This window comes from Tursiops truncatus, chromosome 15 (genome assembly GCF_011762595.2).
Source record: "Tursiops truncatus isolate mTurTru1 chromosome 15, mTurTru1.mat.Y, whole genome shotgun sequence".
NCBI classification, from domain to species: Eukaryota; Metazoa; Chordata; class Mammalia; order Artiodactyla; family Delphinidae; genus Tursiops; species Tursiops truncatus.
This window is the reverse complement of record NC_047048.1, coordinates 4,055,198-4,080,152: the sequence shown is the minus strand read 5'-3', so window position 1 is coordinate 4,080,152 and position 24,955 is coordinate 4,055,198. Positions and strand designations below refer to the sequence as shown.

Genomic DNA, 24,955 nt, shown 5'->3' with positions numbered 1-24,955 from the left:
ATGCTAGATAGAAACACAAAAGCACATGAAAGTATAAAGCTCACTGGTAAAGGTGGATATGTAGACAAACAGAATACTGTAACATGTGTGTATATAATCACTTTTAACTCTGGTATAGAACTTAAAAGACAAAAGTATGGAAAATATATAAAATATGTTTATGGATACACAATATAAAAAGACATAATTTGTAACATTAACAGCATGAAATGGAAGGGAAGTAAGAGTAGAGTTTTTGTATGTGATCACAGTTGTTATCAGCTGAAAATAGATTATTATAAATATACACAGAAGAAAGAAAGGAATCAAAGCATGTCACTACGAGAAATTCAGTGAAACACAAAGGAAGACAGCAAAAGAGGAAAAGAGACCGAAAAGCAACAAGACATAGAACAACAAAATTACAGTAGTAAGTTCTTCCCTGTCATTAATAACTTTAAATGTAAATGGATTAAAATTTCCAACCAAAAGACACAGAGTGACTGTGTGGATTTCTTTTTTGGCTGCGTTGGGTCTTCATTGCTGCGTGCTGGGTTTCTCTAGTTGCAGCGAGCGGGGGCTGCTCTTCATTGTGGTGTGCTGGCTTCTCATTGTGGTGGCTTCTCGTTGCGGAGCACGGGCTCTAGGCACACGGGCTTCAGTAGTTGTGGCACACGGGCTTAGTTGCTCTGTGGCGTGTGAGATCTTCCTGGACCAGGGCTCAAACCTGTGTCGCCTGCACTGGCAGGCGGATTCCTAACCACTGCGCCACCAGGGAAGCCCTGGATTTTTTATTTTTTAATCCAGCTATATACTGTCTACCAAAGACTCACTTGAACTTTAATGGCGGACTTACCTGGTGGCACAGTGGTTGAGGGTCCGCCAGCCAGTGCAGGTGACGTGGGTTCAATCCCTCATCCAGGAAGACCCCACATGCCGCAGAGCAGCTGGGCCTGTGCGCCATGGCTGCTGAGCTTGCGCTGTGGAACCCGCAAGCCATGGCTGCTGAGCCCATGTGCCACGGCTGCTGGGGCCCACTCGCCTGGACCCCATGCTCCGCAGCAGAGAGCCCACTGCGGTGAGAGGCACATGCACCGTGATGGGGAGAGGCCCCCACTTATGCAGCTGGGGAGGGCCCACCCACGAGCAAGGACCCAACACAGCCAAAAATTAATTAATTAATTAAATTGTATTTTAAAAAAGAAATTTAATGGCACACATTGGAAACAAAAGCATGGAAAAAAATATTTCATGCAAATGATAACCGAAAGAGAGCCAGGGTGGCCATTCTTATGTCATACAAAATAGTCTGTAAGGCAGAACTGTCATAAGAGAGAAGGACATTATATAATGGTGAAAGGATCAATTAACCAGGAAGATATAACAGGGATAAATATATATGTATCCATCGTCAGAGCACCCAAACATAAGAAACAAACATTGACATATCTGAAGGGAGAAATAGGCAGTTCACTAATAGTTGTAGATTTCATTACTCCATTTTTCAATCATAGATAGAACAAGCAGACAAAGAATCAGTAAGGGGGCTTCCCTGGTGGTGCAGTGGTTGAGAATCTGCCAGCTAATGCAGGGGACATGGGTTCAAGCCCTGATCTGGGAGGATCCCACATGGCGTTGGAGCATCCAGGCCCATGAGGCACAACTACTGAGCCTGCGCATCTGGAGCCTGTGCTCTGCAACAACAGAGGCCGCCATAGTGAGAGGCCCGCGCACCGTGATGAAGAGTGGACCCCGCTTGCCACAACTAGAGAAAGCCCTCGCGCAGAAACAAAGACACAACACAGCAAAAATAAATTAATTAATTAATAAACTCCTACCCCCAACATCTTCTTTAAAAAAAAAAAAAAAATCAGTAGGGAAACAAAGGACTTGAGCAACACTATAAACCAAATGGACGTAACAGATATACAAAACATTCCACCCAACAGGAGCAGAATATACATTCCTTTCAAGTATACATTTTATAAGGCCAGCATCACCCTACTACCAATGCCAGACAGAGATACCACAGGAGAACTACAGGCCAACGTTCCTGACAAATGTAGATGCAAAACTCCTAAACAAAATGCTAGCAAACCAAATTCAACAGCACATTAAAAGGATTATACACCATGACCAAATGGGATTTGTCCCTGGAATGAAGGATGGTTCTACAAAAATCAATCAGTGTGATAGACCACATTAACGGAAGGATAATTATATCATCTCAGTTGATGCAGAAAAATCATTTGACAAAATTCAACACCCTTTCATAATAAAAAACACTCAACAAACTAGGAGTAGAAGGAAATTACCTCAGCATAGTAAAGGCCATGTATGAAAAGCCTACAGCCATTGGTGAAAAACTAAAACTTCTCCACTAAGATCAGGAAAAAGTCAAGGATCACTTTTGCCACTTCTGTTCAACATTAATACTGGAAGTCCTAGCTGGAGCAATAAGCGAGTAAAAGAAATAAAAGGCATTCAAATCGGAAAAGGGACTTCCCTGGTGGCACGGTGGTTAAGAATCCTCCTGCCAGTGTAGGGGTCACGGGTTCGATCCCTGGTCCAGGAAGATCCCACATAATCGTGGAGCAACTAAGCCCATGCGCCACAACTGCTGAGCCTGTGCTCTAGAGCCCACGAGCCAGAACTACTGAAGCCCGCACTCCTAGAGCCCGTGCTCCGCAACAGGAGAAGCCACTGCAGTGAGAAGCCCATGCACTGCAAGGAAGAGTAGCCTCTGCTCACCGCAGCTAGAAAAAGCCCTGCGCGACAATGAAGACCCAACGCAGCCAAAAATAAATAAATTAAATAAGTTATTTTTTTAAAAAAAAACCTGTTAGAACTAACAAATTCAGCAAGGTTGCTGGATACAAAATCAACATACAGAAATCAGTTGAGTTTTTATATGTTAACAACAAACAATCCAAAAAGGAAATTAAGAAAACAGTTCCATTTATAATAGAATCAAAAAGAATAAAGTACTTAGGAATAAACTTAACCAAGGAGGTGAAAGACTTATGCACTGAAAACCGCAAAACACTGTTGAAGGAAATTAAAGGAGATACAAGTATGTGGAAAGACATCCATGTGCATGGATTGGTTATTAAAATGTCATACTATCCAAAGCCATCTACAGATTCAGTACATTCACTATAAAAATCCCAATGGCATTTTTTATAGAAACAGAAAAAACAATCCTAAAATTCATGTGGAACCCCAGTAGCCAAAACAACCTTGAGGAAGAACAAAGCTGGGGACCTCACACTTCCACACTTCAAAGCATGTTGCAAAGCCACAGTGATCCAAACAGTATGTTACTGGCATAAAGACAGGCATAGAGACCAGTGAAACAGAATAGAGAGCCCAGAAATAAATCCATGCATATATAGCCAAGGGTGCCAGGACTACACAGTGGGATAGTCTCTTCAACAAGTGTTGCTGGGAAAACTGGATAACCACATGTAAAAAAAATGAAATTAGACATTATCTTATACCATGTACAAAAATCAACTCAAAATGGATTAAAGACTTAAACAAATGACCTGAAACTTACAAAATTCCTAAAAGAAAACATAGGGGGAATTTTTCCTAACATTAGTCTTGGCAGTAATTTCCTGAATCTGACACTAAAAGCACAGACAACAAAAACAAAAATAGACAAATAGGAATGCATCAAACTAAAAAGCTTCTGGGCAGCCAAGGGAACAATCAACAGAGTGAAAAGGCAGCCCTTTGGAATGGGAGAAAGTATTTGCAACCTACTTATCTGATAAGGCATTAATATCCATAATATATAAGGAATTTCTACAACTCAGTAACAAACAGCAACAACACAAAAAACAAATATGGGCAAAGGTCCTGACTAAGCATTTCTGTGAAGAAGACATACAAATGGCTAACAAGTATATGAAAAGGCGCTCTATTTAACTAATTATCAGGGAAATGCAAATCAAAACCACAGTGAGGTATCACCTCATGTCTATTAGGGTGACCACTATCAAAAAAAAAAAAAGCAAAAAATAACAAGTGTCAGCAAGGATATGGAGAAATTGAAACCATTACAGGATGTTGGTGGGAACATAAAATGGTACAGCTGCTATTGAGAATGGTATGAAGTGTCCTCAAAAAATTTTAAATAAAACTACTATACAATCTAGCAATCCCACTTATGGATTTTTATCCAAAGGAATTGAAGATAGGATCTTGAAGAAGTATTTGTGCTACCATGTTCATTGCATTATTATTTATAATTAAGATATGGAAACAGCCTAAATATCCAGTAGATAAAGAAAATGTGGTCCATCCATATAATGGAATATTATTCAGTATTTAAAAAGAAGGAGATTCTACGACATGGATGAACCTTGAGGACATTATACTAAGTGAGATAAGCCAGTCACAAAAAGGCAAATGCAGTATGATTCCACTGACAAGGCGTATCTGAAGTAGTCAGTCATAGAAGCGGAAAGTAGAATTGTGGTTGCCAGGGGAGCAGAACTGGGGAGTTGCTGTGCAATGGGTGTAGAATTTCAGTCACACAGGATGCAGAAGTTCTAGAGCTCTGCTGCACATCAGTGCACACATAGGTAACAGTACTGAACTGTACACTTAAAATGCATTAATAGGGTAGATTTCGTGTTATGTGTTTCTTACCACAATTTAAAAAAGATAGAGAGCATATGGTTCACTGTCTCTTTTCCTTCTGCCACGATAGACATGTAGAAGTAAGTTTGTTTTGAGCTACTGAAATTTGAGTTTGTTCCAACAGCATAACCGAGCACATTCTGACTGGTACAGATCATGAGAACCACAAGTGACAATAGGGGTGGAGAAAAGGAGAGATAGTAGGGAGATAGGATTAGAAAGAGATTTTTGACTGTGGGGGTGGGGAGAAGCCCAGATGACTCACTTTTCTGGTTTGAGCCACTAAGTGGGTGATGATGCTATTCACACAAAATTGGAAATAGAAGAGAAAAAGGTTCCAGGAGAGAAGATCAACTCTGTTTTGCAGATGTTGAGTTTTGAGGGTGGAGGTGTTCGTATTCAGTAAGCGTACTTTTCCCCAGTGCCTGGCACATATCAGGTGCTCAGTGATTATTTGGGACATGACTAGGGTTAGGAACGCAGGAGAGAGATGGGTTGCAGAAAGATTTTGGAGTCAGGAATAAGAAGCATTGAAAGGCGGGAGTCCTGGGGGAAGGCAGAGGGCAGAATGCAGGGAACTCAGGGGGGTTGGGGGTTGGGGTGAGGCCCTCTAGGAGTTAGGTCACAGGAGTTAGAGAATGCTGGCACCTAAGGATGCTGGCAGCATTTGCATTAGAGTCTCATCAAATGTATAGGTGAGTTTATAAGGAAAGTATTACCTTTAAAATGTTGAGTCCTGCTATCAAAGTTCAAAATAAGTCTTTCCAGTGATTCACATTTTTTTATGTCCCTTAGTAGTGTTTTACAGTGAAGGGAATGCATCATAAAGTGTTATAGATCACAGTGTGCTTCAGAACCTGACCCTCACTTGCGGACAATAGCATTCATGTTCTAGACTTGCTTTCTACCATTAGGGTAAGATCTGCAGTGTTTGGCCCACTGTGAGAAATAAAGGGAAAACTGTCTCATGGGACCTGAGGCAGTGACAGCCGGTTAACGGTTACTGAGAAGTTCCCAGCTGTCCTTTGAAAAGAAGGGAGAACTTAAAAGTAAAACGTTTGATCCTTATTAGGAGCTATGGAAAGATTCGCCACAAGGTGGCACTAACACTCCATGAAGAAAGGTTTTCTCTTGGGCATTTCAAAAGCATGTGTGTCTGCAAAACACTGTCCTGTAAGCAGAATTGACAGAATTCTTTTAGGTTTAGTACCAAAGCAAACCACTCTTTGCATTCAGAGTTCAACATCAAAGAGTCATTGTTTTTAGGACATATGCTTTTACCTTTTTCACTTGTACACATTCTCCTTATGACATTCTTTCTCTTCAGCTACGTGGCTAAACCAGCTGTTAATCCTTGAGGATTCCTCATCTTCAAGAAATGAGCCACAAGCTAATTTGGGCCCTTGTGAGACTAAGGGCTTCTGCTTCCTTATTGCCGTGTCACTGCCAGTAATCTAAACTCCAGTTACGTTTCCGGGAACTTGTCACTCTGAGATGAGGCATTTATATTAATGCATTATCTGGAGACGGGCTTGAATGCCTGGAATCATTCCCCTGAAATCCCTGAAGAGTTAGTAAGACACTGTATCTTTGATGAAATGGGGGGAGAGTCTTTGTTACATTGATATGATGAAATGCCTTTGTCAAGGCCCTCTCGGCGTCCTGTGTGCTCTCTGATAAAGGATTCATCAGTTTGCTTTCAATGTGCTACTTTTAGGAGTGGATTGGATGGGTTTGGTGTGGGACTGCAGGGTGTTAGATTAAAAAGAGATTCGAAAGTGATACTTCTGGAATATCTTTTAGGGTCAGAAGCTTCCCTGTTGGGTCTCTTTCTTACTGTCTAGAACCATGACTTTGCTCCATAAACTCAGAGATATGTAAGTAGAGCTTTCCCGAAGGGTAACCAGGACCACAAGGTGGAGCTTTAAGAATACTCACGAAGCAACTGCTGTTAGGGAGACCATCGGGTGGTAAGACTGTAATCACAGTAGCTGTGAAGAATGCCTAGTTTGGTGTCTTTTAGTGGAGAACGTGAAGTGACTGTGTAACCGCTCATCTTTTCCCAGTGTCACTTATATTTGTTTTTATGTATCTTTCCCACCTGCCAGCTTTCTTCTCTACTCATCTTTTTTATGCTTCCCAGGCACCATCCTATCCTTGGTAGCATTCAGTGTTATTGACTCTGCAGCAGTAAAATATAACCAAAATTCACATCTGCAGTGAACCAGTTTGTTGCTAAAAACAGGCATCTGCAGCCGCCTAAAGTAGCTCAATGGCTGCGTGAAGAGAATGTAAATGAGCCTAGACCAGCTGTCAGTGCCAGGGCAGCTCCAGCTGTGACAGTGGACGGTTGGCACTTATTAGCAGCACTATAATTTGAGGCCCAGCCAGTCAGCTGACTCGTGTGCTGAGCACAGGCCTTTACATTTATCTAGATATGAATGAAGCTTGAGCCTCTTGTTTTCATTATCAGGAAGGACCTTTATTCAGGAAGTAACGTTGAGAAGAACCAAATGTCTGGGTAACAAAAGGATTTTTAAGTCCCCAAATGAGGGCTCCTTTACTGGCGTGGAAGTCCATGCTGCATAATGCAAGTCCAGAAAAGAAGTGGGGTGGTGTGGGAATTCCTTCTCAGGCATTTCAGCTGCCCCTGCTTCTCTCAAGGTGAGTCACTCCTTTCCGAGCCCGAGGGCTCTGGCTGAACAGCTTAAGACCTCAGGCTGCAGTGGTGTGCAGGTGTGTCAGGAAGGGTGCCTTGCAGGACCTTAGGCTCCTGGAGGTCCCCATGGCCACCCTATGAAGTGGACACTGAGGTAAAATGGTGGAGCTGAGAACCCAAAGGGGGGGCCTCCCTACCGCCCCCAAACAGTCCAGAGTGGATCCGAAAGGCCATCTCTGTGAGCCGTCCTCCCAACAAGCACTGAGTAGAGCTGGCACTGTAGCAGCGAGGTTTCAGGATTTAACTCTGTTTTTGTCTTAATATTTTTTTTCCACTTTTTAAAATTCTCCACAGTAAACAGTGTAGTGAGTCTGTTCATCATAGGCTTCTCAATCCTTGAAAGATTTTGGTTGATAACTACACACACTTCCTTACTTGACATCTAACCATCAAACATTGTGTTTGAGAAGCTAGGTCTTCCAGTTAGGGGTGTGTGTTTGTGTGTTTCCAAGAAGAATAAAAGCAAAGAAAGGCAAATATTGCTTACCTCTTCCCACCCTGCCTTCCCTAATAAAAGTCAAATAAATACCATCTCTGCTGTTGTTTGCAGTCGTTACTTAAAAGGGAGATAGATATCCACCCAAAATAGGGAAAGGTAAAAATATGCATGCATTAAACTGAAATGCCAGTATGAATAAAACATTTATTTTTGCTTCCCCTCAACTGTACAGAAATAGTTTTTATTTTTGTACAGGCATACCTCATTTTATTGCACTTCACAGATACTGCATCTTTTTTTTTTTTTTTTTACAAATGGAAGGTTTATGTCTACCCTGCATTGAGCAAGTCTGTTGTTGCTGTTTTTCCAACAGCATTTGCCCACTTTGTGTCTCTGTGGCACATTTTGGTAATTCTTGCAGTGTTTCAAACTGTTTCATTATTATTTGTTATGGTGATCAGTGATCTTTGATGTTACTATTGCAAAAAGATTATGACTCGCTGAAGGCTCAAGTGATGGTTTGCATTCTTCACCAATAAAGCAGTTTTTAATTAAGGGGCTTCCCTGGTGGCGCAGTGGTTGAGAGTCCGCCTGCTGATGCAGGGGACACGGGTTCATGCCCCGGTCCGGGAGGATCCCACATGCCACGGAGCGGCTGGGCCCGTGAGCCATGGCCACTGAGCCTGTTCGTCCGGAGCCTCTGCTCTGCAGCGAGAGAGGCCACAATGGTGAGAGGCCCGCGTACTGCAAAAAAAAAAAAAAAAAGTTGTAATTAAGGTTATATGCATTTTGTAGACATAATGCCATTGTACACTTAATAGTACATTGTACAGTATAGTGTCAGCATAACTTTTTGTGTGTGTGTGTGTGTGTGGTACGTGAGCCTCTCACCGTTGTGGCCTCTCCCGTTGAGGAGCACAGGCTCCGGATGCGCAGGCTCAGCGGCCATGGCTCACGGGCCCAGCCGCTCCGCGGCATGTGGGATCTTCCCGGACCGGGGCACGAACCCGTGTCCCCTGCATCGGCAGGCGGACTTTCAACCACTGCACCACCAGGGAAGCCCTGTCAGCGTAACTTTTATATGCACTGAGAAATCAAAAAATTCATGTGACTCCCTTTACAGCATATTTGCTTTTTTGCCACGGTCTGGAACTGAACCCATGATATCTCCTAGCTTAGGGGACTGGTAAGCGGGCACAAGCAGTGCCGCTATGCCTGCTTCCTCTTGGAGGCTGGCACAGCCCCTCAGATTTCTCCCCTTGAAGCTCTCAGAGGTTGACTGCTGACTTTTCAGCAGATGGTGGAGTGCATTTCAGAGCCAAGGTGGTCCAGACACAGCTGTCAGTATGGACTTGGGGCCTGAGGGCAGAGCAGCAGCCTGGGCCTCGGGTTTTCGCCGACTTCCCTCACCCTCAGGAAATGGGCATTGCTCTGTCTTGCCCCCAGAGAACATTCTGGTGCTTCTTAATGAAGCTGCTTTAAAGGGTTAAAATGTTGCCACCTTCTAGGAGACAAATCACAGAACTTCCTGTTCTCTGTAGAATGAAGAGGCTTTGCCTTTCTCCAGCAGCATTGCTTGGGACAAGTACTTTTTTTGCTGGGCTTTATTAGTAAGTTCTCTGTTTTGAGAGTTCTTCTTGAATACAGTTACATGAGAAATATTCATGGATGCACTGCTCTGGGTCCAGCCCTGTGCTGGGTGCCATGAGGCTGTAAATATCAAAGAAATCCATGCTGTTGCTTATGATGCAGCTAAGGAGACAGTCTGGCATAGTGGATAATACAGGGATTTTGTTGTTAAACCTGCTCATGTTTTAATTCCAGCTCTTCCTCTTCTTGGCTTTGTGACCTAGGGTAAAAACGTCATCTCCCTCAGCCACATTTTCTTTATCTATAAAAGGAGAACAATTACACCTATGTCCTGGAGCCTTTGTGAAAAGTAAATGGCTTGTCAGTTTTATCTCAGTAAATCTACACCAGGGGGGTTGGGCGGGGGGCGTTAAATGCCGTGATGTAGCTGAAGTGCTTACCCCACTGCCCAGCACTTCCTCAGTAAACAGCCGCTGTCCGTACAAGGAAGGCAGAGACTGATGCCGACAGTGTGTACAGGTGCAGTGCAGGCTCAGGTGAGGACAGGAATTCCTAGAAAGGAGGAACCTCTCCCAGGTTTGTAAAATCTTTTACCACAAGAGCACAGAGTTCCCCTAAAGTGGGCAGATGTGAAGTCCCATCAGGGGACCAAAAGAGGACTCCTCACTTACCTTAAATTTTCAAATCATGTACTCAGAAAATTTCATTTCTTACTAGCACGCCACAATGGAAAGGGGATAGATTTTTGAAGCTAAATTTTTTGCTGACCAATATGTTCTGTCAGAAATAACCACTCTCAGTTCAGCCCACAGTGTTCAAGTTGAGAGAGAACCCTGTTCTGCCCTGGGGAGAGCTGTGTCTTAAAGCAGGCTGCTCGTGGGTTTGCTCTCAGTTGCTTGGTCTGCACCACTGCTGTGTCCCCTCCTTTCAGGTTTCTCCTTGATTTTTTTTTAACCCCTATCCAGAAGGATTGGCATCTCAGGGAATGATATTCAAAGAGATGAGTGTAGGAAGGACCTAGAAACAAAACTGATAGTACATTTTGCTGGAGAACTCAGAATTAGTCACAAAGGGAATATTTTTAAAAGTGTTGGTTCGTCTCCATGATTCGTTGGTAATTGTCTTCCTAGCAGGGTGCTGACCTTGGAGTCTTGACCGTCACCCGCATGTGCAGTGCAGCAGGCAGCCCTGGGGGTTGGGGCTGCCCACCTTTTGCTGTCCTCTTAGCAAATGGACACACCTCCTTGTCTGTCTTCTGTTGTTTTGGTCTCTACTAAGATATACTGTCTGTGGTGCTTGAAGAAAAAGATTCTGTGGATTAATAGGTTTGTATGGGCACTTTGTTAAAATAGGAACTCTGACCCTTTTTCATGGTTTTTATGGCCACCATTAGCCATTGCTTATCAGACTCATAGCGGCCTAACCCTGTTCACAAACCATACGGGGATCAGAAGCTTTGAGTGCCTCTCTTTCTGGAAACCACATATTGTTGAGTGCCTTTAGACGTTTTGCTAAAATAATGCATTTTCCTGTGCCTGTGGCCTCATCAAAGGAGAGATGCATTTTGATTCAAAATCTTTAGAAATCTCACATTAAAAATCCCTCAAGAATTGATAATCTACAGAATATATTTTTATAGAGTCATTTGCCTCCTTTTTGTCTTTCACTAATTGTGTTACTAGGTGTCAGCATCTTAATTTGTTTTAGCGATCCTCATCGTGATATCCTTGAGGAAGGAGTGTGTGTTGTGTGTGCGTGCATGTGTGTGTGTCTGTGTGTGGTGCATGTATGTTGGAGAGCAAAGCAATAGTGTCCCCTCTTTGCATTCTCAGCACAGAGCACTGCAGGGCTTCCAGCCTTCCAGGTAGAAGAAAAATTGTTGCTATGGTAATAACACAAGCTCAAAAACACCCTGTATCCCCCTGGGTGTCTGTGTCAGGGAGGAGGAATGCAGGCAAGGGAAGCGGTAGCAGAGAGGAATGTTCAGGCAAAATCAGAGTGAAGCCTAGGCTAAAGCTGCCACTGGATGGAATTTCTTGTGTTTACTGTTGAATTGGAGGTCATTTTGCGATTGCTGTGTGGTAGCTGAGAAATGTAAATGGTCTTTTACTCCCCAGTGTCCTCCCTGAGTCAAACAGAGAATGAGAAGGGCCTCTGTCATCTCTGTGGTTCCCAAAGGCCACATGACCTTCTCCCAGGCCACAGTTAGAAACGAGTGTGTGTATCTGTGGCCAGTGTACCGCTCCAAGTGGGACCGACCACCCAGACCTACAGCACCCACTGCCCTTCATCTCCAGTATAACAGGTTAAGGAGTCAGCCTTGCTGTCTCACTTGAAGCCAAACGGCAGCTTTTGTGCTCTGCGTCTGCATTACATGCTAATGTCTCTTGAGAAGGTGGACTCAGAATCGCCTTGGTAACTCAGAGCAGTGCTGAGAAACCAAGTGCAGTCCGCTGAGGTTGGCTTGAGGAGCACGACCAAAAGCTAGTGTGCTGCTCTGCCGGAAAGTCAGAGCCAATCTAGTCAGAGTTCCTTGAGGTGGGAGTTTAGCAGCATAGTTACACCCGGCGGACGCCACAGTACCTGCCAGCAGCGCTCTTGCCGGCTTTTAGGGGCTTTCTACTCCTTGTCCACTCAGAGTCACGCAGCTAGCAGGTGACAACATCAGGGTGACAACCCTGAATCAAATCCAAGGTTTTCTTACTTATCATTGTTTGTGTGTTTTTAGGTGTGATTTTGGTATGATCGTTGGTTTTTTAAGAGTCCTTGTCTTTTGGAGATACAAACTGAAATGCTTACAAATGAAATGATGTGTAGTCTGGGATTTGCTTCGAAATTATACTGGAAGAGGGAGGACGGGAGAGCAGGTAGGGTTTAGAGAAGCCAGGATTGGCTCTGATCTGATAATTATTAAACATGAGTGACAGGTACATGAGGTTCATTATATTACCTACTTTTGCATATATTTAAATTTTTTCATAATAAGTTAATTTAAAAAACAGAAATCTAGATGTGTGTGACTTCTCTGTGTCTGTGCTCTGACCTACTTCGCTTTACTACTTTGAGGGCACCTCACTCTTGGAAACTGGCGAGACCCTTCACTCGAATATTCTGTTTCATGGTGTAGTCACTGTTTTAAGAGATGAAGAAAATCTGTAACATAACAGGAAAATGTCAGCAGCTATTTCTGAGAAGATTAAAGGGCTAGTCATCCTGGAGAAGGGAAGGCTGCATGTGTGTAGTTTCTCTATTGGTACAAGATTCTTCCATACAAGTGGTGGTGACCTGATGTTTTCCAGCTTCCCTGAGAAAACAGACTTCAGCTGCCCATCAGGAATCCAAGATGGATCACTAGACTATAATGTAACCAGTGAAACAGGTTCCAGGAGCCTGGGGCCCTGCGCAGAGGCTCACGTACAGCCCTCGACAGATTCTCCTTCCTCTAGGACGACTGGCAACATGCAGTCTAGCCTCGAGGCCGGGAGGGAGACCAGATTACCTTTCGAGTGTCCTTCCAGTTCAGAGTCTCTGATTTCTAGAATACTGAGGGCTTTCAAACTGGCATTGGCATTTGGTTTTCAAAGAGAAGTAGGCTAAGAGAATTTCTCAGATCAAATCCCTAAAGCCTCATAAAAGCACTTTTCAGTTTTATTTCCCATCAGAAGCATATATATGGAAAGCATTTTAAGTTTCAAAAGCTCCCTAGAAGCTGATCCAGATTCTAGCCCAAAGAGAGTGAAACAGATCGCAATTTTTTTCTTCTCTTGTCTTTGACAGCAGCTTGTCCTTTTGCCTTCCCCTTCCCTCTTCTGTCACATTTTGCTGCTAAAAATCTCTGTAGCTCCCTGTCCTGTGACCACAGCCCTCTTTCTTCCAAGGCCCTCTTGCCTCCCTTAAAACCCTTCTTTTCTCCCCCAAGGCCAGCACCCACTCTGACCTAACTTTATTTCTCCTGGCTTGGATCTTTTCTCCAGGTGGCACCCTTGCCCCTAAACCCTTCATTCTATGGCTGTGCCTGCTGTGCAAGTCCTTCCCTCTCTAGAGCTCTGGACTCAGTCCTTCCTAAAAAGCTTTGTCCAGCCATCATGCAGAAGCAGCCGACGAGGGTCTTGCCCCTTATCCTCCCCGATGTTACTTCCTTCTTCTCTGAACATGTTTGTGAGCCGCTCCTTCAGCCTAGACTTGTGCCAAGACAGGCGGGACATCACTGCTTGGTTGGAATCTGGTCATTCAGTTACTTACAGAGCGCTCCCGTGCCTGAAGAAATGCAAAAGGGGCAGCCACAGCCATAACCTAAGTTCTTGGCAGGGGAGGCCAACTCCTGTGAAGACAGTTAAATAGTGAGATGGTGATGATGACTGCTCTAGGGAGTCAGAAGAGCGGTCAGGAAATACTCCCTGAAAGAGCAGGGTCTTGGCCTGACTGGGACTTAACGGGCGGTGATGGGGGACTGGTACTCTGACACGAGCAAAACTGCATGAGTGGTCAGCCAGTAGACAAGTGTGACAGAGCAGGAGAAAATGGCACTAGGAAGATAAATAGAGCCCAGATTGAAGAAGGCTTTGCAAAGCAGAGTAAAGACAGTGGATCTAATTCTGGACACTCCAGGGAGCTATTTGCAGGCCTGATGTTGGGACAATGTGATCAAAGTGCAAGGAGGGTGGACCTTGTAGAGCCATGAAAGAGGAATGGGAGTTGGGGAGAAATGAGATACAGAATGTTAGGGGAGCTGGGAAGTCTTGTCAGTTTAGTTATCGTAACGGGTCTGGTGCCGCAAGACCTAGGATCACACAGTGCTCCTGTGGTCCTCGGTTAACAAACCCTCCGGTCCCAAAGCCCGTTTATGTAGTGCCTCAGGTACTTGCTGTGATTTTTGTCCTTCTCCAGAAGGCCTTGATGGGGTTGGATTGTCCTGAAGAAACACAGTCTTCTGAGGGCTGATGGGGGGCTGCAGCGGAGGGGCAGCAGCCATCAGGAGCGATGGTGGAGGCGCCAGCCCAGGGCCAGTGGTGGACACAGCCTGGGCACGGGTGTCCAGGAGGCTCCTTCCTCCTGCGGGGCTGTCCCGGAGCACAGCCCCTGTGGGTGTAGGGAGTGTAGTGTGGAGGGAGCCCAAAAATGAGACACTGGGCACATCCTTTAATAGCTGCTGCTTGGGTACAGTTCCGTACCAGTATGTTTGGCTTTTTTAGTCCTTGGGTGCTTTTTAAACATGGAAGAAACCACGTAACCATCAAAGTTTTTTCCCCACACATTTTAAAAGGCTTGTTTTCCAGCTGAAAGCATGTTGGATTAAGCTTAATTTCTCACTCAGATGGCTTAATTTCCCTAACTCCGATGTGCATACAGAGATTTGCTAAATTTTCCTTTTAACAGCATGCTTTCCCAGCTGCTGGGAGGCCTGCTTTTTTTCTGTGGGCCTCCTGACAGAAGTGCAAACCGTTTAAGGCCTTGTGGTACCAACTGCTGTTTATTACCACAGGGACTTGGATATTGGTGTGTTTTCCCAGGAGTTGCATTTATCTGGGGTTTGTGGCTACTCTCCTGTCCCTCTGAGCCATATGGGAGGCAGGGACCAAGGTTGCGCTGGGCTGCAGTAAAAGCCACAGCCCCTCCTTCAGAGTGAGGTCACCTCCCTGCCCAGCTCCAGTCCTACATCCTCATTACGCAAGGAAGTGAAGTCTGTTCCTTGGATGCGATCTGATTGGAACCATGTTTTCTGGGACACCTCTGCTTAAATCTTTCAGCAGAGAACAAACAGCCTTTTTATGGCTTGTTTTTTAAAAGGTACATTTTCACAAGAATGAGGCTTGATACTGTTCATAAATAAACACATCCCTTTGCCGCCCAGGCAAAGGAAGAATGCATCGGGGAACAGTTTGGCTGGGCTTTTGCTTTTCCCTCTCTGAATGCCTGGCGTGCACTGTCCATCCAAGGGTGGCTGAGGGGAGAACACCCTCTTGCTGCCAAAACCACAACAAATGACAACTTTCCGTTCTGTCATCTCTCTCCGCTCCACTGCTGGGCAGGCAATTCATTTTTCTACCATAAAAGGGCAACAGAGCTTGTGTAGAGCCGTGGTGCCTTCTGCACTGCAGTAAGAAAGCAGAAGACAAGCTGGGGAGAGGGACGCATCGCAGTAGGTACAGCGGCACGTTCGCCGAGCCCACATCGCTGCTTCGGCCAGGCTGCCGAGCAGCAGCCTCAGTTGGAGAAAGCAGGGCAAGGAAGGCCTCCCATCTACCTGGGTACCATCGACAGCTCACGCTCGTCTAGTGGGACACAAGTGTGTAGTTCAAACCTTGTTAGGGGGAACTGCACTGAGCCTGCCCAGATGGTTCTATGTTACTGGCATTTGGTTCTCTCCATTTGTACTTGTAGGTGCTGGATTTATAAAGGGAGTAGAGGGGACTCGTACAGCCCATACATCTTCACTGTGCAGACGAAGGAAGGGGTTAAGTGCCAGGTTCACGCAGCTTGAGGAAACTATCACACTTTCGTCTTTTGGTTATATATGAACTTCGGGTTCAGGGATAGCTCTCTAACCTGTGTATGTCCTCAGTGGTCCATTAGTGTACAGTTTGACTCAGTTAAAGGTGAGTCACAGAAGTCTTGACTAATAGAAATACAGTTCTTAATTGATGGGTTCAACCAGGGTTTCAAAAAATAGCTGTTCTTTATAGTGTTACCTGTAAAATCCATGGGTCCTTTAGGTGATTGTAAATAAATGTGCAAAGTCAATAAAGGAATAGGTAGAAAGCAAACACTTAGCAATTTTGACAACATATAGAGCACTTTGGAGAGAGGGGCTGCGAATTTCCTGCCCCATGCAGCCTGGCAAAGGAACCAGGATACCAACTCAACACAAATTGAGCTACAGCACAGAAAATGCTGTTTCAACAGGAGCCCCACGCCAGTCCATGGCCACCCGTGCAGATTGCTGCTCTGGGCCTCTGCCTTCTCTGTGGGGAGCAGCTGCTGCGCTGGAGAGAGCAGGTTCTCAGATTGCGCCAAGAGCAGTGCCCACATCTTTTTGCCTGGCTCCCTTGAAGATTTTCCTATAAAGAAGAACTGCGGGCTTCCCTGGTGGCGCAGTGGTTGAGAGTCCGCCTGCCAATGCAGGGGACGCGGGTTCGTGCCCTGGTCCGGGAAGATCCCACATGCCACGGAGCGGCTGGGCCCGTGAGCCATGGCTGCTGAGCCTGCACATCTGGAGCCTGTGCTCCGCAACGGGAGAGGCCCCAACAGTGAGAGGCTCACGTACCGCAAAAAAAAAAAAGAAGAACTGAGATTTGCTTTGTCATTTAAACTTACCTTAACTCTAACTGCATGTCTGATTTCAAAGCGAATACTGGAACTGAACTGAGCACATTCCTAAGGGAATAAAAATCATGTCCAAGAATCTTGCTGATCTGGAAATTTGGGAGGAAAGCAAGGATTTTCAAGGTTAAATTTTATTACCCAGATAGTGCTGGTGGTCGGAGTAGATTCTGAGCTCATTGGCTCAGAATCAAAAGTTAACTCAGAAGTCATTCCTGAAAAAGAATATCACTGAGTAGAGATGGCAGAAACAAGCTCAGTGTGAATGATTGATTCAGTATCGCATACCTCAACCTTGTTGGAAAGTGTAAGACTAGTTTAAAACGTTATCCTTCCAGCAGATAAAGCAGTTGAGTAGTCAGTCTTCAAATAGAAATTTATACAATTCTTTTTTAGTATGACCTTTCTAAGTTCTTTATTTCTCAGTAGTGTAAAACTGAATATCTTATTAATCTATCAGAGAGCTAATTGGTATGTTTTTCCTTGGTACTTCGCAAGATCTTCACTGCCCTTGGAGTAAACAGAAAAATGCCCCGAAGAATTCATCTCCACTGTGCCCCTCACACATTCTTCCCTTGTAGAACCTTGGAAGCCCTGGTTTTTTTGTCAGAAGCAGGAAGTGAATTTCATCTTCAAGAACAATTACTAATTCTTATTAAGTGTAATTTTCATAAGGCTAATTTCTCAAGCAAATAGCATTTCTTTCTTGGATTGAGTCTCTCCTTCCCCATCCATCACTCTGTGTATGCATGCCTGGGCGTCCTGGCCATGTGGTGACCAGCTTAGAGACATCAGCCTGCTTGCTTCCTAATTTGGTCAGAGTATGCTTCAGGCAGCCTTGCCTAACTTAGAAAAACACAAACACAGGGAGTAGCTTTGATACAGCAAAGGGGAATTTCCTTTTATCAAAAGACCTACAGTTTGCCTCTTACTTCCTCTAAAAAAAGGAAGTAACACTTTGGGAGGCTGTAGCTTGCCCTGCAGTTCCCTCTTTACGCCTGCTTCTTCATGCCAGCTTCCTCCAGCTAGTTCCTGCTCTTTCATCCTCATCCTTAGTGCCTCTCAGCGTTTACAGTTTAATTTTATTCTTAAGGATACCCATTTTCCACTTGAATGTTCATCAACAGGGAACAGATTACATATGGACATTCATACAATGGCATACACCAGGGGTTGGCAAACTTTTTTGTAAAGGGCAAGATAGTAAATATTTTAGTCTTTTTGGACCATATAAATCTGTCAGAGCTGCTCAGCTTTGCCTTTGTAGCTTGCAAGCAACCGTAGACAATATGTGAACAAATGAACGTGGCTGTGATCCAGTTAAGATTATATTTACAAAGAGAGGCAACAGAACAGATTTGACTTGTGAACCGGTACACCATAGCATTAAAGAGAATGACATGGGTCCAGTTGTGCCAATCTGGAGCTATCACCAAGATGTATTAAGTAAAAAAATTAAAATAAAACAAGGTGTAGAACAGTGGGTATTGTATGCTTATATCTGGGTCTCACATGGGAGGAGGAGGAGATGGGTGCCAACATGTGAATAAAATCTGTGTGGAAGGATAAGTAAGAAATTGGTTACAGGGAATTGCTTTGGGGGAGGCTTACTCTGAGGGTAAGGCGGGAGAGGGGGAGTACTGTGCGTGTACTACTTTTCCAATTAAAAAATAACTGCACCCATTTTCATCAACCCAGTCATCTCTGAACTTTTAAAACAAAAGGATTTTATTTTATTTGTTTTTAGGGAACTTGAAAAGAATGATAGACATGTGATTTTAAAAACATGCTTGTATATTTTCAAACCCATAAACCTTTCTCCTGGATCCCTGTGAGGGCTGACTTCACCACCCTCAAAAGGAGTGCTTTGCCTCAGGTTGTAGGTGACGTGATGCAATTTTGTGGCCAGTGGAAAGAGCTGGAACTCTGGCAGCTCTGCCTTTCTTCTCGCTGGCCTTTCTGCAGGAGCCCCATCTCTAGCACACAGAACCGTACGCTGCCAGTGAGAAAACCTTGGCACAGAAGTCAGAGCCCCGTGGGAATAGATACAGCTTTCAGTAACTATGATTCAAGGCTGCTTCCAGCTGCTTCCTTTTCCCACAGAGACTATTTCTGACTAACAAGTAAGGATGGGTTCTGATTCACCCAAGCATTGCTATCACCGGCTTTTAAAATGTCTGGTTTTGGTTGTGAAACCAGCAGAGAAAGTTGTTACTTTCCTAGTGTGTAAAGCAGTTCACTTTTGGTATGTGAGGGACAAGTGAAAGGTTGTGTCTGCTTAGAAGGTAATGTAGCTGTAAACAGCTCAGGAGTCACAGATGGCTGTCCACCTTGCTTCAGGGCCCCCTCCCCCATCTCCTAAGCAAATGTTTTTCAGATAGCCATGCTCATCCTCTCCCTCTCCTAATTTGCAGGCTTGTTTGCTGTCATTCGGTTCTAATACAAAGATCTGTTTAGGAATGTTGGATATCGTACCTTTTGAAATCCCCCCTTGGAAACAGGGTGGGATGGAGATTTGCAGAGATGGGGAAGCAGTTGCAACAACATCGTCTTCTGTCTCTTGCACTGAAGGAGTACCTGGCTGCCAGACCGGGACCTGTTCTGCATCACTTGTCTTGACTTTCCTGTAAAAGCTTAAGTGGGAAGGTACCAGTTTTGCTGAACAAGCAGGCATTGCCTTTTATAAGTCATTTAAAACACCAGAAAGGTGTTTGAAAGATACTGGCATAGTTTCCTCTGACCTCAATTTCATATACTGGTAACTCTTCAGTGCCTGAGACTTAGCACTGACGCCCTCCCCACCAGGTGGCCAGAGGCATGTGTCCACTCCAGAGGAGAGGAGAAACTATACTCAGCTTGATGAAGGACACTGAGAAGTGCTTCGCCGTACATACTGCCCCTAAAGGGAAGCTGGACGTTGTAAAAAATAAATTTAAAACTCCCCATCACCTCTCTCCCCCACACCCTCCCTGCTTCTCTCTCTCTCTCTCTCTCTCTCTCTCTCTCTCTCTCTCTCTCTCTCTCTCTCTCTCTCACTCACTCTCTCTCTCTTACACACACCATACACACACACCACACACACACACGCTTTCCTCTTCTGCCAACACCGCCTGCCTCCCCCCAGCTCTCCCCATTACTGCTTTTAACCTTGAAACCTCTGTTGCACATTTATGCATTCATCCTGTTCCTGCTCTTGCATTATTAATGGGCCTGGAGCAATCCAGCCAGAACACTGACATTACTAATTACTGCTTATAACTGAGAAGTAAGGAGCAGGGAGTAAAGTGGGTCACAAGACGGTGTCATAACAATAAAATACTGCTGTCAGGCAAAATTGCTCGGTGTCTGTGCTGTTTGTTGAGGGTAGAGGTGGATCTTCACCATAAGCCGACCCAGCAGAGACCCTGTTGGTGGAAGGGGAGGTGCTCTTAACATCACATCGGTCACCCCAGTCTCACTGTCTGTGCACAGGGTTAGAGAAGAGGGTGCGTTTCTGTCGGAACTTTGAAGCATCCAAAACTCTGATCATGGCAGAACAACCCCTTTGAAAGCGAGCTCTTTGTGCGCTGGTGGTATGAGCCGGACAGGACTGTGTTAATGTGGCAGGAGAGGCGTTGCAGAGAGACTGCGGGGAACCGGCTTCCGCCCTCGCTTGGCCATGTGCCGTGTGCTGGCATCAGCCCTTCACCTCCAGGTCTGAGTCTGCCTACGTGAGTTAAGTCTCCCTCCAGCCCCCAGATCCCAGCTTCGCGCAAATGTGACACGTCGGGGTTGTTGGGAAATGTAAGCTTGGCAGAACGAGCACGTACCTAAGGTACAAAAGACTGGGCGGCAGAGCGTTACCAAAGGGCAGGGGCCAGCAGCCCCCCTTCTTCCCTGTGGAACGGAGCCCTGCTTATGCGAGGGCGTGTTTGGTTGACGGCCCCTGTGAGCTGGTGTGGTTTCTGTGAGAGGTGAGGACAGCACCTCTTCCCGTTGTTGCTTCAGGGAGAGGAGAATTTCATGCCGCTGGAGCCGCCTTTAATGTCACCTGGGGAACCTTAGCAAACTGATCTCTAATCAAAAGCCTGCCCAGCTTCTGAGGAACACTGACCATGTCTTCTAGAGTACGAGGAAGTAGAAAGGGACTTCAAAGGTAAGAGTAAACCGTAAGACAGTTGAGCTCTGCAAACGTGGGTTACCTGCCCCTTCACGTATCATTTTCTTGAACGCTTCATTTCTAAATTGTTTTACTCAAGTGTGCTATCATGCAATTACAACCCTGAGTCCAGGAGAAAAGGAAAACTACTTTGAAATAATGTTTTTTAATTGTTGAAAAGCAGGAAAAACCATTTTGAGAGGACACAAAGCGTATATTTTTCTTGGAAAGAAAACAGCTTCACGAAAGTGAGCAGTTATTAATCGTTTGATGGTAGAACTGAAAGGATGTGGGCTTCTATGTTCCCTGCTTCATGATCTGCCTCTCTTTTCTTTTTCTTTCTTTTTTAATACTAAAAATGCAGCTAGAATTGAGAGAATGTAGGGAGAATGAATCATGGTTCTCAAAACTGAAAGTAAATCCTCTCGCTTTTCCCACATCTCACACACCAGCACGATGCTGAAGCAGGCCGCACGGGAGGGCAGGCACTCCTTCCAGTTCCACGCCCCCAGCTCTCCCAGTGGGCATGAGTGGTCCTGGTGGCGGTGCTACATCCCAGGAACTTATTTTGTCTTAAGGTCTTGACATGAGGGATGGAGCCACGGCAGATCCACTTAAGGAAGAAAGGTTGTTTCCTTAATCCAGTTCTTCGAATGTTTTCATTTGTTTGTTTTTCTGGTCTCTCAGTCAACATTTGAATTCAGAATCTCTTAAATTTTTACTTTAAAAAGCAGTGATCTGGGAATTCCCTGGCCGTCCAGCGGTTAGGACTCAGCACTTTCACTGCCGGGGCCTGGGTTCAATTCCTGGTCAGGGAACTAAGATTCTGCAAGCTGCACAGCCCAGCAAAAAAAAAAAAGATGATTAAAAAACAGCGATCTGAAAAAAAAAACAGCGATCTGCATAGTAATGTTGACTGTTGTCTTCATTTAGGAGCCTGAGTCATACTTTATCAAAAGCAACGCTTTTTGGCTTCCCTGGTGGTGCAGTGGTTAAGAATCCGCCTGCCAATGCAGGGGATACGGATTCAAGCCCTGGTGTGGGAAGATCCCACATGCCGTGGAGCAACTAAGCCCGTGCACCACAACTATTGAGCCTGCGCTCTAGAGCCTGTGAGCCACAACTACTGAAACTTATGCACCGCAACTACTGAAGCCCGCGTGCCTAGAGCCTGTGCCCCGCAGCAAGAGAAATCACTGCAATGAGAAGCCCGCGCACCACAGCGAAGAGTAGCCTCTGCTCGCCGCAACTGGAGAAAGCCTGTGTGCAGCAACAAAGACCCAAGGCAACCAAAAATAGAATAAATAAAAATAAATAAATTTTTTAAAAAAACAACCCTTCTGTTGATAAGAAAGTAAGATGGATAAATTGAGAATTGGCCCACTGCTAGAGTAACCAGCAAAATTTTTCATAACCCATTCCAAAATATATATATATATAAGAAAGATCTATAAGTACTGATCAGGGAATCTCTCCAAGAAGTGCACTGTCGAGTGTAAAAAGCAAGGTAAAATGGGTGCAGTGTGAGCTTTTTTTCTGAAATGAAACACAGGCTTTCACTCATTAGGCCTTTTTGTATTTCTCAGCATGTACATGTATTTTTTTTTCTTTGACCGGTGTCCACAGAGATTTAAAAAACAAAAACTACCCCAGCATAGAATTCTGGGCTTCAGCTGACCACTTTTTCCCCTGACGTTTAGTCTGTTTGGAATGAACGGGTCGGTAGCTCCTCCTTCTCTTTCTTCATAGTTTCTGAATATGTGAATGTGTCATATTAAGTAGTTTTCACCCTACTTCATTTACCGTCTGCTTATACTTTTCATAGCTTTTTACTCTACTTTTTCTCTCAATATAAAAATAATTGAAAGAAGGTAAGCATTGCCAGAATTATCTCGGTTTTACACAATTCTGTGCTTTTAACAGCAAAATGAAAGCCTGGTGCCCTCGCTGGCCAGCTGTAGGAATCCAGGACTGGAAGCAGGAATGTCTTCTGTTAAGAATACTCTCGTGACTCTTCCAGGAAAGCTTGGCAGAGCTTCAGACAATGTAGACAGTGAAGTTCCATTTTCTTCACTTGAACTGAAGTGCTCCCTCCGTCTGTTAGACCTGGAGCTGTGTCAGAAGTAAGTGAAATTCACTAGGCAAAAACTTTTGACATTAAAATAAATGTTTTGGGGACTTCCCTGCAGTCCAGTGATTAAGACTCCGTGCTCCCAATGCAGGGGGCACAGATTCGATCCTGGTCGGGGAACTAAGATATCCTGCATGCCACCGGTGAGGCCAAAAATAAAATAAATAAATTAAATAAAATAAATATTAAGTTTTCTCAGGGAACAGAACACAAAGACTTTGTTCATTGAACAAAGATCTGTTCTCTGATATTTATTTACTGCTCCAGTCATCTCTTTAGTTTCATTTCCAAAAGCCAGGACCTTTTATCAGACATAAGTAAAATTGTCAGAACAGCTGTTTTTTCCTGCTAGAAAACAGGGGAAAGAGTATGATAGGAAGTTAATTGTAGTGTAACTTTGAGAATCCTGGGCATAACCTATGTAAACTAGGCAAGTCCTTCAATTTCTAAGTAACATGGTTTCCTCATATGTGAAATGGATATGATGACATTCTCTCCGGGCTATCTGAGGATTGAAGGAAGGGATATTAGTAAAATTCTGAGACAGCACCTTTAATCTTTAAGTCCTTGAAAATGTGGGTAGGTCCATTTATCTTCTCCCTCCCCTCGGACTTGGGAAATAAACAAAAGACGAGGTTTTTACTGTTCTTGATTCCTCCTCATTTGAGGCATTTGGTTTCTCTATTTCAGTCTTCTCTGAAATGATGTTGCTGGATCACTTGGCTTCCTCCTCTGGGGTGAGATCTACTTACCTTAGAATCTTTCAAGGGGCAGAGGAGCTTCACACAGACTTTTGGACCTAGAAGAAACTTTAAAATGTCATTTAGATGCACTGGTGTCAGTGTGACAATCCTTCCACAGTATCTTTGTCCAAAAATTAGATACGAGTATACTCTTTCTTTGGTTTCTGAAAACTCTGCCTCTTCCCTTAATTTCGAGGTTTTGATTTGAAACCTGGTATTCCTGACAGATATATTCAGTTGACCATGGTAATGAATCCAGTTGGAATAATCAGGGCTTCTGCTTTTGTTTTTTAAGATCTTCTATAGGTAAAATTCCTTTACCGCAGATATCCCTGTCTTTGAAAGTTTTGTTAAGTTTTCCAAACTCAGCCATCTTAGCTCAGGCTGCTATAACAAATTACCGTAGACCGGGTGGCTTAAACAACCGGCATTACTTCTTACAGTTCTAGAGGCTGGGAAGTCTAAGATCAAGGTGCTGGCAGATTGAGTTCTGGTGAGGGCCCTCTTCTTGGTTTGCAGATGGACATCTTCTCTATATATCATTACATGACAAAGAGCAGAAGGAACAGGTTCTCCTGTCTCTCCTTGTAATGAATCCCATTCATGAGCACTCCACCCTCATGGCCTTCAAAGGCCCTACCTCCTAATACCATCACATTGGGGGTTAGGATTTCAATGTATGAGTTATCCAAGGACACAGACATTCAGTCCATAACTTCAACTCACAGTATTTTTTAAGAAAGAATTGATAACTACAGTTGCAACAGAACCAAGCAATTTAGACAAATCATGGGAGCCTTTTGTAGATGATTTGGTCTACATTGTGACAGCCTTTCCTGGAGGCACCAGCGGTTCTAACCAGTAGCACTTAATCAGAGAACTGATAACATTCAGACTGTAAACTGCTTACTGTGTGACTGTCAGCAAGTCTTTTACTCTGACTCTCCTCATCAGAAAGATGGACGTGTAATTCCTATTCCACCTTCTCTCAGGGTGGCTGTGAGAAGCAAATGAGGTTCTGTGAGGTGAGAGCACTTTGACAAAGGAGTCAAGAGCTGTTCAGAGACCACGTGGCAGCAGTAGTGTTCTTGAGATTTTTGACAAGTACACGCTTTTTTAGAAATGGAAGATTGGATACCTTCCCTTCAAGACACACAGTATGTTGGGGTGACCAGTCTCTTTCATGGTTGATTATCAAAGAGAAGGTTAACCCTGGAAGATTGACATGAACAAGGAAGTAAAGTAG

The 24,955-nt window shown here is 44.4% G+C and overlaps 1 protein-coding gene across 9 annotated transcripts in view; it reads left to right on the top strand.

Annotated features, from left to right (window-relative positions):
- Nucleotides 1–24,955, top strand: part of RNF216 (ring finger protein 216) — a 171,072-nt gene that overhangs the window by 76,920 nt on the left and 69,197 nt on the right. Inside the window, exon 14 of one of the 9 annotated variants that reach the window (XM_073791859.1) lies at nucleotides 19,112–19,671. The exons of the other annotated variants lie outside the window; for them this stretch is intronic. Coding sequence (XP_073647960.1) covers nucleotides 19,112–19,327 — 216 coding nt within the window. The 3' untranslated portion in view covers nucleotides 19,328–19,671. Of the gene's footprint in view, nucleotides 1–19,111; nucleotides 19,672–24,955 lie in introns of those variants that run through there. 9 annotated transcript variants of the gene reach the window in all.